This window comes from Hyalella azteca, unplaced genomic scaffold (genome assembly GCF_000764305.2).
Source record: "Hyalella azteca isolate HAZT.00-mixed unplaced genomic scaffold, Hazt_2.0.2 contig3745, whole genome shotgun sequence".
Taxonomy (NCBI): domain Eukaryota; kingdom Metazoa; phylum Arthropoda; class Malacostraca; order Amphipoda; family Hyalellidae; genus Hyalella; species Hyalella azteca.
The window spans coordinates 4,479-23,564 of record NW_025933983.1 but is presented as its reverse complement, the minus strand read 5'-3'; the positions used below and the strand labels follow the sequence as shown (position 1 = coordinate 23,564).

Here is a 19,086-nt window from a genome sequence, read left to right as displayed (position 1 = left end):
AATACCTCCATGTTGCTAGATGTTATTAGTGTTTTAGTCAATCAACAGAGCTGATATATTATTTATTCCATGTAACTTTGATTTCGTACAGTTACCTTGCGTACGATAGTAATCACATGATTTCAGTGTACAAGTTAATTAACTGTATTGTTATTTTCTAAATTCTACAGGGGCCTGAGACTGTTTACGCCACTTGGATAGCTGGCAGCAGAGTGTGCATGTTGAGGCTGAAAAAAACGTTAGATAAAGCAACGAAACAACCGTCCGTGTTCCTTGCTTCTGACTTGATAGAAGACTTAAAATGTATTTTGCGCCGTATGGGTGACAAGTCGTACGAATTAAACGTTAGTGTCTGCAAAGAGAACATTATTGTTATCATCACCGCAGTGATCTGCATTGTGGCAATGATAAAAAACATAAGAAAAGGTGAACAAATCACGCCCGCACTTCTGGGTCAATATGATCAACTTCGTACTTTATTGAATATTTTAGTTGATTCGGATCAGTATCGGGCGGCGTGCAAGAATCCAGACAGCTTAGCTCAGATCAAAGCGAAATATGAAGAAATTTTAACCCCTTTAGAAGAAAAAGTCAGCCAAAGATTGATTGGAAATAAAAAGATTAAAGAATTGGCCGAGACTGAAACGCCCGACCTGATATGTGACGCTTGTTACACACATAACCTCGTTGATGAGAGCGATGTTGCCAACTTCTCAGGCTGCACCCACATTTTCTGCATGGAATGTGCTATGAAAAACTTCACCAGAAACAGAGGGTAAGTCTACCATCACTGTAATTAGTTTCATGCAAAAATAATTAAACTTTATTTGTGTCTTGTATATAATTTCTAAAAAATACATATCAAGAATTATGAATGTATAACTGATACATATGATCTGGAGGAGACAACTTTTATTCTATTTATCTCCACTGATAATTTCCAAACGCGAGTAATTTTTCTCTTGTGTGTGATAAATCATATTTTAAAATCGGTTATTTGCTTTAATCTAGTTAAATATAAAAATTCATAAGATTTCTGTAAGGGCAACATGCTTACTGTTTTCTGAATTGAGGGAAAAAGCATCGAATTCTATATCAATGACTTTTGTTTACCATCTAAATATACTTTTTGAGCTGTTAATTCAAGATAAACCGTAAGATTTACTATCACAAAAAAATGTCACATTTCACTCATTTAATATACTATGTAACTACCCTTTTATCCTTAAACGAGTCAATATTCCTATTGTTTTAATATTGAAACTTCCAATTTTGTTTTGTAATGTTTTAAAATTGAACATTTCAGAAATCGGTGCCCGGTGTGCGACAAACTCGCTCTCACTTGGATCCGCCGCTCACAGCTTCTCAGGGTGTGGACGTTCATCAATGACAACGTGAAGGATGAGAAGAAAAATTAAGAAATATCAAGAGATGTCAAGAGCTGTGAAGCTACCTTAACCTGCAACAACGTAGTTCATCAATGAGACAATGACAACGTGAAGGATGAGAAGAAAAATTAAGAAATATCAAGAGATGTCAAGAGCTGTGAAGCTGCCTTAACCTGCAACAACGTACCTCAAACTTAAACTATCTAAAGGACGAAGACCTAAAGTCTGAAGTAAAAATTTTTAAATCTTTTATAATGTTTTTCTCTCGTATATGATCCCCTCTTGTTGAATCACTTGGCTAACCTTTTCCACAATAGTGAATGACATCAGTTTAGAATTTTATTAGAGAAAGTTTTATTAGAGTTACTTCATAATTTAAATAAATGATCGAAATTTCAGGAAAATGCGAGAAATAACACTGCGACGATGAAATTTACGTAAAGTTGTCAGCTCATTGATGAGTGCATCCGTCAACTGGATTTGATTTTTGAAAATTCGCTTTATACGTATATTTATCTTTCGACCAACGGTATTTATTGGATCAGAAATATCGCCTAAACCCTGCACATGATATACAATTTACCATAGTTTCGATTAGAGCGCTACTGAGTCTGAAGTGATATTTAAGTAGATTAAATCAATAATGAATACTTCATATAGTCGGAGCTGTGAAATTATTTTCACGTATAATTCCTAGAATAATTTCAGTGAAGCTGTTTCATTTTCGTACGTCCAAAGTAACGCAAGCAAAATATTGATTGCGCCTTAAGTCTGACATTTTGTATTTTCTCGTTGATATTGAGTTAAAATATTAAAGCTCCTATACAATATTTTGAAATTTTTTGCATTTTATAGGTTTAAGAAATCCTCCCATCTTGCCTCTCATCACTCGCTTCAGTTCGCATGAATATGGCTTTGTACAGGTCCACTGTAAGCAAAAATAGAACTAATGAATATTATTATTTGAAAATCGTTCAGAACCAGCAATTCAATAATGGAAAATTTTGCACTTCTTGTAAAATATTGGTTGTCCGCATAATTTATTGCACAGTAAAAATTAAATGTTAATATAGGTGAGTAAGACAGGTCCCGAATAGATGATATAGAATATTCGTTCGACGGTATACAGGGTTCCGAATAATGGCAATTCAGCAAATAATTATTGGAAAATCAGTTCGTTACTATGATACTGTAGGATTAATTTAGGCAGATTTATGTACTTTATCGTCGAGAGTTCACTCTATATAATGAACGCTCCGAAGTCAGACTTATTTCTTCACTTTTAAGCCATCATTTGGTTATTGTGTCCAGTGCTTCATATAGTTAAAATTTTCGAGTGATATTTTTAGCACTACAATACATTAAATTTAGAAATACCGGTATTTTAAAGTGCATTTTTGTTTTAAAGCAAATTTTTCTTATGATCACAACGGCTGCCAACTGTAAAAAATAGTAATGGTCCAAAACATTATATTAATAGATGTTAATATACCATTAGATCTATTAGCTTTACATGTCTGATTACTGAAGCCGACACAAGGAATCACTTGAGCTTGATGCCCAAGCATCACTTGAGCTCGATGCCCAGGCATCACTTGAGCTCGATGCCCAGGCATCACTTGAGCTCGATGCCCAGGCATCACTTGAGCTCGATGCCCAAGCATCACTTGAGTACGGACAGACGGAAGGACGTACAGACAGACGGAGGGACAGACAGACGGACGGACGCTTCTCTTCGTCGCTCAATAGTTTCCACTGCGCACCTGGCGATGACGAATAGAAACAACGTAAATATGTAAAAAATATAACTCAGTACTCAGTGCAATAAGTGACAGAGAGCGCATTTTCTCGTCGACGAAAACGTGAAGTTACGGACAGACAGACGGACGGACGTACAGACAGACGGACCGACAGACAGACGGACGTACAGAAAGACGGACGGATGGACAGACGGACGGACGAACAGACAGACGGACGTACAGGTAGACGGACATGACGAGCGCAATAGGGCATTTTTTCCATAAATAAAAAATGCGCTAAAAATAGCAATGTCCTAAACATTATATCGATGTTAATATTCCATTAGAACTATTAGCCTTCCAGGTCTGGCTACTGAAGCCGACACTGGGCATCACTCGAGCTTACCCATGCATCACTCGAGCTTGATGCCAGGCATCACTCGAGCTTGATGCCAGGCATCACTCGAGCTTGATGCCAGGCATCACTCAAGCTTGATGCCAGGCATCACTCGAGCTTTATGCCCAGGCATCACTCTAGCTTTGTGCCCATGCATCACTCGAACTTGATACCCAGGCATCACTCGAGCTTACCGAGGCATCACTCGAGCTTGATGCCCAGGCATCACTCGAGCTTGGTGCCCAGGCATCACTCGAGCTTGATGCCCAGGCATCACTTGAACTTACCCAGGCATCACTCGAGCATACCCAGGCATCACTCGAGCTTGATGCCCAGGCATCATTCGAGCTTGATGCCCAGGCATCACTCGAACTTACCCAGGCATCACTCGAGCTTACCCAGGCATCACTCGAGCTTGATGCCCAGGCATCACTCGAGCTTGATGCACAGGCATCACTCGAACTTACCCAGGAATTACTCGAGCTTACCCAGGCATCACTCGAGTTTGATGCCCAGGCATCACTCGATCTTGTTGCTCAGACATCGCTTGAACTTGATGACCAGGCATCATTCGAGCTTGATGCCCGGGCATCACTCGAACTTGATGCTTAGACATCGCTTGAACTTGATGCTCAGACATCGCTTGAACTTGATGCCTAGGCATCATTCGAGCTTGATGCCCGGGCATCACTCGATCTTGATGCTTAGACATCGCTTGAACTTGATGCTCAAACATCGCTTGAACTTGATGCCCAGGCATCATTCGAGCTTGATGCCCAGGCATTACTCGATCTTGTTGCTCAGACATCGCGTGAACTTGATGCCCAGGCATCACTTGAACTAAATGCCTTGCATGAGGGATAAGTTATCGCTCGAACTTGATGCCCAGGCATCACTTGAACTAAATGCCTTGCATGCGGGGTAAGTTATCGCTTGAACTTGATGCCCGGGCATGGCTCGAACTAAATGCCTTGCATGAGGGGTAAGTTATCGCTTGAACTTGATGCCCGGACATGGCTCGAACTAAATGCCTTGCATGAGGGGTAAGTTATTGCTGAAGTTAATGATGCGGGTGACGGTCCGCGTGTATTGCAACCACTTGTCGCTGCCGAACGCAATACAGAAATGCAGCTAACAGTGTCATGTCAAACTAACAACTGATTGAAAATGTTTAGGCACCGCAAAACCTTGCTTGGTGCAATCACAAATTCTTTAATTAGGACAATTTATGAAGGCTGATTTAACGTCTGGGTTATTTTAAGGTTAACTTTTTTTACCTGTCATGGCGTTAAATAATCACGGCCAGTGTATAGTTGTATGATTTTCATGATGTTTTGTCATTATCTTATTTTAATTTACATCATATAACAAAGTTCAACAAATCACGATCGCAAACCAAATTATGAGTATTCTGAAAAAGTCGTTAAAATTTGGAATTCCTAAATAACTCAATCTAGCGGTTTTGCATAAGTGCTTTCTTTATATATATTGTTGGTAACACTTCCGAAGACGAAGCATAATCATGTTGCTCCAGTCGAAATTGAAATAATAATAATAATAAATGAGGTTACAATTACGTATTCTATACAATTATGACGACTTTTTTTCTTTGCTTTTAATTTTTTTGTGAACATAGTAAGATATTGTATCAAAAAAATTCTTACTTATTGAAAAAGCCTGAAGCACAACTAATGCTTGCATAGCTCGTGAATTACCCTGCCTTCATATGAATTTTTTCACATCAATGGAAAGACGAACAGGACGTCCATCTTCCGTAGACTTTATGATAAATAAGTTATTTTCAAATATACCGAGTGAAGAATGATGAATCATAAAGAATATAATTTCATTTTAGTCATTAAATTGATATATGTTAGTGTTAATAATTTGACGGAGTTTTGTGTGGATGTTAGCGAACATTTAATTTCATAAATAGACTGGTCCATCATATTTATTTAACAATTACAATATTTAACAATTAACGTATATATTAACGTATATTTTCAGCATCTTTCGTACGACACAAAAACAAGCACAGGAAGTACTGTATATTAACAACATTTCCAACATCTATAGGCTTCAAATAATATATTCAATTTATCCCCATTTCTTGAAGAAAATATAATTAGTTTTATAAATAAACCTAAATTTGGCCAGATGGGATTAAGAATATATAAAGGGGGCTTGTGCTCCCCAAAAATAGGCCTAATGACGCATTTTTATTCAAAAGTTCTTTGTAGTTTGCTATTCCGGCTGTCCAATAACTGGAACAGTTGTAGGGTCAAAATGTCTTTAAAGTTCATCAAAAAAGAGGTTAATGGAATCAAGCGAAGCGTCTCGCTCATGGCCTCATGGGAGCACTAAAATCTATGGAAAATGACGCGGGTTAATCCTATAGTGCAAAGCTTAAAATTTATTTTCCATAATCGACATTTCTTTACAGTGGTTAAGTTATTGCAGAAGTTAATGATGCAGGTGACGGTCCGCGTGTATTGCAACCACTTGTCGCTGCCGAACGCAATACAGAAATGCACCTAACAGTGTCATGTCAAACTAACAACTGATTGAAAATGTTTAGGCTCCTCAAAATCTTGCTTGGTGCAATCAGAAATTCCTTAATTAAGACAATTTATGAAGACTGATTTAACGTCTGGGTTATTTAAAGTTAACTTTTTCACCTGTCTGGGCGTTAAATAAACACGGTCAGTGTATAGTTGAGTGATTTTCATGATGTTTTGTCAATGTCTTATTTTAATTTACATCATATAACAAAGTTCAGCAAAATACGTTCACAAACCAAATTATGAGTATTCTGGAAAAGTCGTTAAATTTTGGAATTCCTAAATAACTCAATCTAGCGGTTTTGCATAAGTGCTTTCTTTACATAAATTGTTGATAACACTTTCGAAGACGAAGCATAATCTTGTTAGTCAAGTCAAAATTAAAAAAATAATAATAAATTAGGTTACAATTACGTTTTCTACACAATTTTGACTAACTTTTTTTCTTAGCTTTTAAATTTTTTATGAACATAGTAGGATGTTGTATCAAAAAAATTCTTACTTATTGAGAAAGCCTGAAGCACAACTAATGCATGCATAGCCCCTGAATTACCCTGATTTCATGTGAATTTTTTCACATCAATAGAAAGACGAACAGGACGTCCATCTTCCGTAGACTTTATGATTAATAAGTTACAACCAAATATACCGAGTGAAGAATGATGAATCATAAGGAATATAATTTCTGTTTAGTGGTTATAAATTGATTTTTGTTAGTGTTAATAAATTGACGGAGTTTTATCTGGATGTGAGCGAACATTAAATTTCATAAATAGCGAAATATTCAACAATAATATTATTGACGTAAATTTTCAACATCTTTCGTACGACACGAAAACAAGGACAGGAAGTACTGTATATTAACAACATTTTCAACATATTCAAGCCACAATATATTAAATTTATCCCCTTTTTGTAAAAAAATATAATTAGTTTTATAAAAGAACCTAAATTTAATCAGGGGGATTAAGAATATTTTAAGGGGGCTTGTGCTCCCCAAAAATAGGCCTAATGACGCATTTTTGTTCAAAAGTTCCTTGTAGTTTGCTTCTCCGGCTGTCCAATAATTGGAACAATTGTAGTGTCAAAATGTCTTAAAAATTCATCAAAAAGAGGTTAATGGAATCAAGCGAAGCGTCTTGCTCATGGCCTCATGGGAGCGTTAAAGTCCATGAAAAATGTTGCAGCTTAATTCTATAGTGCTAAGCTTAAAATTTATTTTCCATAATCGACATTTCTTTACAGTGGGAAGATCAAGCCTCGCCAGAACTGACCTCTCAATCCTACACTTGTTTATCCTCACACGCGCGCGTGGGCGAGTCACGTGAATTTCCAGCCTATGAAATTCCAGAATACAAACAAAGCATTTAAAAAAATTTAGACCAGCCGTCTTTGATTATTTCAGGTCCCTGAAGGTGGACTGTAACAAAGGCGGAACACTGTGAATACATTGTGTTTGCCTTTGGATCACTTCATTTTGTTTCGCATGCATGGTAGAATTTCGGCACCATGTACAATATATTTGGTGAGTTTTTTATTTAAGCAAAATTTTATAATTGTACAGTATTTGCAATTCATATGGTGATATCATTTTCTTCATAAGCTAGCTAGAGGTTAGCCGGTATTTAACAAGGTTAGCCAGAGCATGCGACGCATTAGCGTTCCTGCCATTTGAACTTGACCGTGGGTAAAAAAATGCTTCCTCTTTTGTTCAATATCCCGAAGTTTTTTGGCTTCTTATCTGTCTAGTACATGAAAAAATTAACAGGAACAATTACCAACATTTGGAGGGAATATTTTCGTCGTTTCTTTGTTCAAAGAGCAAGTGGATGCCACCTGACATGCCCGGAGATGTGACCGACAGCTTGCTTGAGTAAGTGGTAATCAGGCGGGCATCTGCTTAATTAATCATTAACAGATCGCACATCAAAATACGGTAATAAACAATAAGGAAAAAGCATGATAAAAATAAAATATGAATTTGATTGTTCATGTCGCAGAAAAATCATTTGCAAGAAAATGTCAGGAAAAATCACAATATTTTTAGATATCCAGACTCGGTCGCACGCATGCTTCTTCTGCGTAGTTCGTTTTAGGTTTGCTGAACTAAGTTAATAGTAAAGAATTTAACAAAGCAAGCATCAAATAAATTCACCACATCTTTATCGAAAATATTTTTAATTTAAAAATCTTGAATTCATCAGGCGCTTAAGTTGCTCTTAAATTATTAGTAACTCACACTAGTACAAGTCTAGTACAATCGTTGTAAAGATTATACATGAATGTCATTATTTATAACGTATATAATATATTATACTTGAATAAAAACTTATTACAAAATTATATACAAATGGAATATTCACTGAATAGCAAGCGAAACCCACAACTTCGACCGCCGCTAAGGTTACCTCTGCATGCTGTATAGGGCGGATGAACTAAATCAGTGGTTCCCAAAGTGGGCGATACCGCCCCCCGGGGGGGCGGTGAAGAAGAAGGGGGCGGTAGGAGGGTGGCAGTCCGAAGTCGAAGTCAGAAGTTTTAACGCTTGTTTGACGATTTGTACACAACACGTGCACCTGCACGGCTCCCAGCGATGGGTTTTTCAACCCAGAACTGTGTTTTTTTAGCCTCTCCTGGGTTTACTTCTCCGACAAATTTACGGCCGGTCTCGCAGCCGGTCTCATGTATATGTGGCCTCATATTGTGCATAATTTAACGTATAATTTTAGAATATAAGTGTTTAAATTGGTTGTGTTTAAAGTATGATCACAGGCAAATATATATGAATAAATACCGTATATATAAACTTCGGAAATATGTATGGTTTCATTTGGAGCTGCCTCATGCACAGGCTTTTAACTAAAAAATTTCAGTAGAGCATCTAGCTACTAATTAAAGATTTAAACTATTCGCTTCATTTACGTTTCCTTTCTACCAAACATAACAAGAGAAAATTTACCCACCGTATGAAACTTACTTATTTTATATAACTTAGCGTACACCTTCTTCTGAAGGCCTAAAAACCCTCCCCCTCCCTATTTTGCCTCCCCCAATTTGGGTATAAAAGGGCCCGCAAACAATCATAAAGTTTAGTCTGCTTCAGCGTGAACACTGGTCGCATCTCTCAGCTGCTCTGATATCGTTTCGTTAATCGGATACTGTCTATTTATTTGCTAGTTCATTCGTGCCGTTTCATAATTGCAAAAAATGATATAAAGAAAAATCAACAAGCTAAGCCTTCAAAATCAAGTAAGTTTTTTTTTCAATTTAAAGTTCCCATCATTCCAACATAAATATATTTTTAAATGCGATCATTAGTACATATTAGAAAACTTGCACTCTTCAGAATTTCTATGAATCATTCCCAAATCTTAAATAGGTTCTAACCTTCACTCGTAGCCAACATTAACACTCATTTTTCATTCACATGCATCCTTCATTCACCATCTTCATGATAAAAATATTGAAGAACTTGATTCATTGAATTATATCAATGACCTTTATGATTTCATTTGTCACACGATTCATCAAAATAAAAAACAAAGCACCGCTATATTTAGCTATTTGAGATTCTCTTAAACGGATAGTAGCCTTTATAGTACCAGGGCTCAGTGTCCAATAATCTTGCTTTGTAATGAAACGTACTAGTTTATACTGAACTAATATGTGCTCGTTTTATATAGATATCTCCACAACAATCTAGCTCTATTTATTTTTGATTTCAACAACATATAATAATATCGATCAGTCCATTAAATATTTTAATTACGTTTCTCTGTGTCTGACTTAATTGATATCTATGAAGTATATTAAACTAGCTGGTTAGCCCGGCGTCGCTGGGATCGATAATTCTTGCCATTTTATAATTCCAGCATGCCGAAATGCATTCATGATAATACAATGATAATTCGCTAATAATAGACAGAGCTATCAAAGACAAATTTCTCATAGAACCTAAAACTCCCATTTAGTTCTCGCCTAAAAATATTGATAACGCTATGTAGCGGCTTTTAAATTAAAATAATATGTACCAACTTGCATATTATTACCTTCCAATTTTTCCTCCAATCTTTCCCTCCCATTTTTACAATTTCTTTCCTTATCTCCTACTATAAATAAATTTTGATTTCCAAGTAATATAACATTCTTGGCGCAAGGCTAAACAACACACACAAAGTCCGACAGGTAAAGTGCATCTCTGCTCTTAATTAACATAATATGATTGTCTTGTCTTGACATTGGAATGATTTTTTCTTCTTTTCGCTAACTCATAAATTTTGCAAATTGGTTGAATCCCACCTGACACTGATTGATCAACTTGAAGTTGTAGAGAACCTATTTGTTCAGAGGAGATTTGTCTGTTTTCTTCGTTTACACTTAAGTGCAATATATAAGCTTAATTTTTATTAACGGGACTATGGATTACGGGAATGACGGGATTTGGGATTGCAGGATTCAAAAATTGCCGTAATCGTCGCGCCCAGACTACACCGGGCTAACCTGCTAGTAAGATTATATATCTTAAAAGAGAGTTTTCTTGGAAGCCTATGGATAATTACATCAACATTATTATATTTATTTTCATCTATTTAGCGTATTCGACTCTTTGTATGATTCGAAATTTTCCTTATAATCTTGATATGGATAATTTTATTGTAATTTTACGCCGTTTGAATCAGAATTTCTCAATAATAAGCAAAATGAAGGTTTTAAAACGTTTCAAATGGAGATTTTGGTTTGCCTATGATAGTGTTGCTTGGAGCACCGCATGAAGATGTCACTGCATAGCTTTATTTGTCTCCGTGTAAAAATTGCTCATTTACATGTGATTGTTCGACTACGAACAACTTTATTCCTGTGCAGATCTTGTAAAGTCCCGGACCGAAGCTTGGTTTTAAGTCCATTACCACCACAATGGCATCCACTCTTGCACTGGACATCACTGAAAGCATCGTACGCCTCACGGGCGGAAATTTGTCCTGCTATTCCGACCTTATGAAGGTGGTAAGTCATGAGATTATGGTTACTTTTTACATATATCAGTGTATGATGTGTAGGTACCAAATTGATACTAACGATGCTTGCCAAAAAAATTTGTGGTTGAATCCCTTAATGATTTTTAAGCCTGATAAAATAATCTGAAACGCGAAATTTCGCAATAAAAAATTACTTTCATGTCTATTTCCATCTTTCTTTATGCTGTAAGTCTCGATAAAATTAAATATTTATTATTTCTTTATTGATCAGGAATGTTAATCGAAAGTGACAATTCATATCGAATTAAGTTAATTAGGCCAACGCAATACGCTGCAGTAAACTAGCACTTTAAAAACGTATAGATCAATTGTACGTATATAGATCATCAGCCTTTTCGCGCACCAAGTTTTTTTGTGTTTGTAGTAGTCTTGGTCAGAGATTTTTTTGTCTTAATAGATGAAGATTTAACAGAGCTGATATATCATTAATTTCATGGAGCTTTGATTGCGTACAGTTACCTTGCGTACGAAAGTAATAACTTGATGATATATTTCAGTGTACAAGTTAATTAACTGTATTGTTATTTTCTAAATTCTACAGGGGCCTGAGACTGTTTACGCCACTTGGATAGCTGGCAGCAGAGTGTGCATGTTGAGGCTGAAAAAAACGTTAGATAAAGCAACGAAACAACCGTCCGTGTTCCTTGCTTCTGACTTGATAGAAGACTTAAAATGTATCTTGCGCCGTATGGGTGACAAGTCGTACGAATTAAACGTTAGTGTCTGCAAAGAGAACATTATTGTTATCATCACCGCAGTGATCTGCATTGTGGCAATGATAAAAAACATAAGAAAANGAAGAAAAATTAAGAAATATCAAGAGATGTCAAGAGCTGTGAAGCTACCTTAACCTGCAACAACGTAGTTCATCAATGGCAACGTGAAGGATGAGAAGAAAAATTAAGAAATATCAAGAGATGTCAAGAGCTGTGAAGCTACCTTAACCTGCAACAACGTAGTTCATCAATGGCAACGTGAAGGATGAGAAGAAAAATTAAGAAATATCAAGAGATGTCAAGAGCTGTGAAGCTACCTTAACCTGCAACAACGTACCTCAAACTTAAACTATCTAAAGAACGAAGACCTGAAGTCTGAAATAAACTTTTTAAAATTTTTTGTAATATTTTTCTCTCGTTTATGATCCCCTCTTGTTGAATAAGTAAAGCTTTTTCACAACAGCGAATGACATCAGTTTAGAATTTTTGTAGAAAAAGTTGTATTAAAGTTACTTCAGAATTTAAATAAATGATCGAAAGTTCAGGAACATACGGAAAATAACACTGCGACGATGAAATTTCTCACAAAGTTTTCAACTCGATTTGATTTTTGAAAATTCGCTTTAAACGTACATTTATCTTATAACCAATGGTTATAGTATTAAGTGGATCAAAAATGTCGCTTAAACCGTGCACATGATATACAATTTACAATAGTTTCGATAGGAGCGCTACTGAGTCTGAAATTATATTTAAGTATATTAAATCAATAGTAAATACTTCAAATCGTCGGAACTGCGAAATTATTTTCTCGGATAATTCCTAGAATAATTTCGGTGAAGCTGTTTCTTTTCCGTACGTCCAAAGTAACGCAAGCAAAATATTGATTGCGCACTAAAGTCAAGCATTTTGTATTTTCTCGTTGAGATTGATTTAAAATCAGCTTTAAGCTCATAATAATATTAGGAACTTAAATTATTATTAATTTAATTTGAAATTGAAAATGTTTATTATTTTGAAAAATTGTTACATTTGAAAGGTTGAAGAAAACCTCCCATCTTGCCTCTCATCAGTAGTTTCAGTTCGCATGTAGGTATAATATATAGCGTTGTACAGGTCCACTGTAAGCCAAATATAAGGAATTAATATTAATGGTTGAAAAACGTTTCGAACCTGGATTGTAATAATTTGAAATTTAGTACTTTTTGGAAAATATTGGTTTTCCGCCTAGTGGAGAACCAAAACCACGTGGAAAATATTGGTTTCCACAATTTATTGCACAGTGAAAATTATCCGTTAATATAGGTGAATAAGACAGGTCCCTAAAAATATGATAAAGAATATTCGTTCGACCGTATACAGGGTTCCGAATAATTGGCAATTCAGCAAGCAACTATTGGAAAATCAGTGCATTACTCTGATGCTGTATGATGAATTTAGTCAGATTTATGTAATTTGACGTCGCTCTATTTAATTAACGCTCTGAAGTCAGATTTATTTCTTTACTTCTAAGCCCTTACATGTTCTTTCGACCAGTGCTTCATAAAGTTATAATTATCGCGTAATTTTTAGCTCTCTGATAAATATAATTTTAAAATACCTGCATTTTCAATTCTATTTTTGTTATTCATTTGGTCAGGAGAAGATTTCGTTACTCATTTTGTCAGAAGAAGACTTCGATAAAACTTAACTTTTTTAGCTCTCCAATACACATAACTTAGAAATACCGGTATTTTTAAATTTATTAATGACATAGTGCAAAATTGTCTTATCATAACAAAGCGCTGCAATCTGTAAAAATATAGCAATGGTCCTTAACATTAATCTCGTATTTTGTCTCATGCCTCGTCTCGTGTCTCATCTCATGTTCAATCTCATTTCTCGTCTCACGTCTCATCTCATGCTTATCTCCTCGTCTCGTGCCTCGTCTCATCTTGTCTCGTGCCTTGTCTCACCTCGTCTCGTGCCTCGTCTCATCTCGTCTCATGCCTCGTCTCATCTCGTCTCGTGCCTTGTCTCATCTTGTCTTGTGCCTCGTCTCGTGTCTCATCTTGTGTCTCGTCTCGTATTTTGTCTCATGCCTCGTCTCGTGTCTCATCTCATGTTCAATCTCATTTCTCGTCTCACGTCTCATCTCATGCTTATCTCCTCGTCTCATGCCTTGTTAAGTTGTCTCATGTCTCCTCTCGCATCTCATCTCACATCTCGTCTCATGCCTCGTATCATGTCCAATCTCAAGTCTCGTCTCATGTCTCATCTCCTCGTCTCATGTCCAATCTCATGTCTCGTCTCATGTCTCATCTCACATCTCGTCTCGTGTCTCGTCTCGTAGCTTGTCTCATGCATCATCTCATGTCCCCTCTCATGTCTCATCTCATGTCTCAGTCTCGGCAGTAGTTCAGGACCAGCGTACCTCACTGGCTCATGACTGAACTGAACGTAAACTGCGCGACAGGACATGGTAGAAAAACTGTCAGAATGGCTGCAGAGCTCTGAAATTTTGAGAGTATGCTCTAAAAACTATAATCTTGATTTCAAATTATCTTTCATTAATTTCAAAATACGATATCAATGTTTATGTCTATCACAAATGTTACCCCTTGCACACCCCACCTAAGCAGGTACTTGATAGACATTTCTCGAAAAAAAATGGTGTCGTCATAGTTCAAGTTTTTTTTAGTTCGTTTCCAAACACAAGTCAATCAAATTAAGCAAACATTTGGCTGGAACTTAAATACCTTACGCGTGCCGATGCGGAAAGTGGCTGTCCGCCATTTTGCCTGCATTGTTTACATTTGTGCGTACTTTGGGCACATACCTATAGTTAGAACTTTTGACATTGAAATATCTGTAATTCAAATTTCAAACTACTAACATTGAGCTAAAGATCAAGAGTATGCATGATCTCCTAACTCACCAATATGAAATATTGGGCAGAATTATTCCATATTATAGTCCTAAGTAGAAACATATTATAAGCAATCTTTCAAAATCATGGACTAAAAATGTGTTGTTCCCCAACCCCAAATGAGGTAAGGGCCATAATCCCTTTAAAATGGGTGAAATTGACTGTAAATTTAGATGTAGAGTAAACACACCATACCTATTCCGACACATTAAGGACATAGGTAGGGTAAACGCGGTATATTCCGACAACTGACATTGTGGGTAATTCCGTCACCTCTCTAGTTTTTCCTTCATATTAAGCTTTGTCTTAGACTTTTAGTTCCATGCGTTCGTTGATGGTTGAAATGGTGTCATGGTGATGTCATACATTTGCGCGTTGAACCGTTTGAACTACTGCCAAAACACTAGGTCTTGGCCATCTAGCGGGAAAATATTCAATATTGAGATCCAAAGAGAGACAATGCACGCTACCCAGTGAGATCATCGAATAATGTGTCAAATTTGACAGTTGACCTTGCTCTACCAAATAGTGAATAACTGTTTGTATAGGAAGAATATTATGGTTTGAGACTTTTAAATACATCTGTGAATACATTAGGAATCCTTTAAGTATACTTGTATTTGCTGATTTCAAGTGGTAAATAAATTAATAGATGATTAAGTTGAGAAATGGATTTAGACACATGAAAACTAATTCCGTCACAATCACAACTTGAATTGGACACACACAGATCGTTCCAAGCTATGTACAAAAATTAAAATTTGCTTAATTAAAATCTTAATAGTTAATTAAAAGCATAATTAAGTAGTGTTCAATATTCATTAGTGTTCTAATTCAAAGCCGTGTTTTATTCCAATACAGCTCACACAGCGAACGGAATTCAAACACGTGGATGACGGCATTACGTATCAGTAGAATTTGAAGCGCGGATGGAATACGCCTCACCATGTGCCGAATATTGCCACACACAGTGTTGGAATATAGGGATTTGGTAGGTTTGCATTCTAAAGGCTTTTAAATAAATATGGCAACATTTTGTGACGTTTCATCATTGCTGGCGCGTAGTACGGTGTTTTGCAAGTCACATAAAGCAAACATCGTTAATTAATCCCGGTCAGTGTATAGTTGTATGATTTTCATGATGTTTTGTCATTATCTTATTTTAATTTACATCACATAACAAAGTTCAGCAACCACTTGTCGCTGCCGAACGCAATACAGAAATGCACCTAACAGTGTCATGTCAAACTAACAACTGATTGAAAATGTTTAGGCTCCTCAAAACCTGGCTTGGCGCAATCACAAATTCCTTAATTAGGACAATTTATGAAGACTGATTTAACGTCTGTGTTATATCAACGTCAAATAATTTACCTGTATGGGCAGTAAATAATCACCGTCAGTGTATAGTTGTATGATTTTCATTAAATTTTGTCGTATCTTATTTTAATTTTCATCATATATTTAATAAAGTTAAACAAAACATGTTCGCAAGCCAAATTGTGAGTATTCTGGAAAAGTCGTTAAATTTTGGAATCCTTAAATAACTCAATCCAGCGGTTCTGCAAAAATGCTTTCTATGTATTGTTGGTAACACTTCCAATGACGAAGCATAATCTTGTAAGTCAAGTCGATATTAAAAAAATAATTAGGTTGTATGTACGTTTTCTATAATGTTGTCAAGAACTTTCTTTTCTTTGCTTTTGAATTTTCTGTGAATACTGTAAAATATTGTATAAAAAATCCTTACTTATTAAAAAAGCCTGGAGCACAACTAATGCATGCATAGCCCGTGAATTACCCTGATTTCATGTGAATTTTTTCACATCGATGGAAAGACGAACAGGGCGTCCATCTTCCGTAGACTTTATGATAAATTAACGTAATTTTTCAACATCTTTCGTACGACACAAAAACAACCACAGGTAGTGCTGCATATTTACAGCATTTTCAACATATTCAAGCAACAATATATTGAATTTGCCCCTTTTTGTAAAAAAATATAATTCGTTTTATAAATGAACCTGAATTTAGGCATTTAAGTTCTTTGTAGTTTGCTATACCGGCTGTACAATAATTGGAACAATTGTAGGGTCAAAATGTCTTACAAATTCATCAAAAAATAGGTTATTGGAATGAAGCGAAGCGTCTCTCTCATGAAAATTATATATTAAAAAATTTGAAAAATTAATTTTCCTAATAATCGAAAATAAAATGAGAAATTCATTGTACATCATTAACATTGGAGACACTGGATTCTCTAGAAGTGTTGTCTTTAAAAAGTAATTTTTAAACGTATATTATTATATTTGCACTGGCCAAGACATACGTATAGCCGGATAACTCGCAAACGAACGCAAAATAAAAAAAATTGTCACGAGCTAAACATCACCGTTGCTGAAGTTAGGTATTTATATAAAAAGTTTCGATCAAATCTGTTCAGTTAGTAATTTAAAAGAAATATCTGGATCACTCCGAATTTAAGCACGTATTGCTGTTAAATCACGAATGACGGTGAAATGGAAAATAATTGCAAGCGAAGGCAAAATCGACAAAATTTTTTATGAGCTATAAATCACCATTCGGTAGTTAGGAATGTATATACAAAATTTGCCTCAAATCTGTTCAGTAGTATGGAAGAAATTCCTTGATCACTGCGAATTTCGGCCCTATCACTATATAACTCAGGAATGAAGGTGAAATTAAACAGTTTTTCACGAGCTATGCATCACCGTTAGGTCCTAATGAACACGCATACCAAGTTTCATCAAGCTGCGTTCATTAGTTTGGGAGATATTCTTTGATCATTGAATTCGGAGATTGGCCGTGAAACCGGCCGCGAGACTGGCGTAAATTTGTCCGAGACGTCCTGGGTTTCTGGTACTTTAACAGTTAAAACTGCTAAAAATATATTGCTTTACTAAGTTGGGTTTTATTTGTGAAATCCACATTTGTGTTTAACCTTTCTCTCTTCATTTTGCAGCGTACCAAATGTCAAGACAGAGGTGCTTGTTTCCATGTGTCTGTAGGGTGGGCCTAGGAATTCACTGGGGAGCCAAGGAGGCGCCAGCCTGCAAAAGTTTTGGAACCACTAAACTAAATGATTAATAAAGAATTTCAGTAACAACCCATACTAAGATAATTTATCAATGTTTATGGGTTTTCAGGGTTTCTTCTGAAAATTAATCAATATATTGTGATGTACAAACTTGATGATAACATTAGTCAAAGTTATCACGTATCGCTGTAAAATTTATTGTTATTGTGTAGAAAGGTTGGAAGGCAGCAAACCACGGCTGGTCACACTCGAACCTTTAGTGTAGTGTAGTGTTGTGTAACACAATATACAAGCGCTAAAAATTTATGAAGTTCATGATGACAATTTAAAGACAGAATATTACGGTTTGAACACGAGGTAGCCATATATAATCACCTATCTAACATTAATTACGTTTATTATCTTATTAATCTAATTTTGTGAGCTCTTAAATCTTCCCATTATTTCTGTTTAAAATATTGTCCCCGCGAAACAAAAATTTCTTGAGATTGTACTTCTATAATTATTATTATCATTATCGTTGTTGTTATTATATGCCTGATAATATCGATAAAACAACATCCCTATATATTTTATCTTATTTTTATTGTTTTCTTTTTGAGAACATTGATGCGCCGCCCCTAGGCCTACAGAGGCACGCGCTGCTGCCCGGCCGCTGTCAGAGCGCGTGTATATGTGGCCTCATATTGTGCATAATTTAACGTAGAATTTTAGAATATAAGTGTTTAAATTGGTTGTGTTTAAAGTATGATCACAGGCAAATATATATGAATAAATACCGTATATATAAACTTCGGAAATATGTATGGTTTCATATGGAGCTGCCTCATACACAGGTTTTTAACTAAAAATTTTCAGTAGAGCATCTAGCCACTAAACAAAGATTTAAACTATTCGCTTCATTTACGTTTCCTTTCTACCAAACGTAATAAGAGAAAATTTACCCACCGTATGAAACTTACTTATTTTATATAACTTAGCGTACACCTTATTCTGGAGGCCTAAAAACCCTCCCCCCTCCCTATTTACCCTCCCCTAATTTGGGTATAAAAAGGCCCGCAAACAATCATAAAGTTTAGTCTGCTTCAGCGTGAACACTGGTCGCATCTCTCAGCTGCTCTGATATCGTTTTGTTAATCGGATACTGTCTATTTATTTGCTAGTTCATTCGTGCCGTTTTATAACTACAAAAAGTGATATAAAGAAAAATCAACAAGCTAAGCCTTCAAAATCAAGTAAGTTTTTTTTCTTATTTAGAGTTCGCATCATTCCAACATAAATAT

General features: G+C 35.9%; 1 protein-coding gene across 1 annotated transcript; it reads left to right on the top strand.

The window, feature by feature from the left end:
• The first annotated feature begins 322 nt into the window (after nucleotides 1-322).
• On the top strand, nucleotides 323-1,595 carry LOC108677860. The gene is made up of 2 exons (XM_018166160.2): nucleotides 323-775; nucleotides 1,307-1,595. The coding sequence occupies exons 1-2, from the start codon at nucleotides 405-407 to the stop codon at nucleotides 1,416-1,418; spliced, it is 483 nt and encodes a 160-aa protein (XP_018021649.2). The 5' UTR covers nucleotides 323-404; the 3' UTR covers nucleotides 1,419-1,595.
• Nucleotides 1,596-19,086: the final 17,491 nt, after the last annotated feature.

Excerpts from the sequence above, each read along its gene's own strand:
- LOC108677860 (XM_018166160.2), top strand. The coding sequence starts at position 405 with ATGATAAAAAACATAAGAAAAGGTGAACAAATCACGCCCGCACTTCTG. Across the intron at positions 776-1,306 it reads AACTTCACCAGAAACAGAGG|AAATCGGTGCCCGGTGTGCG; the intron begins GTAAGTCTACCA and ends TGAACATTTCAG.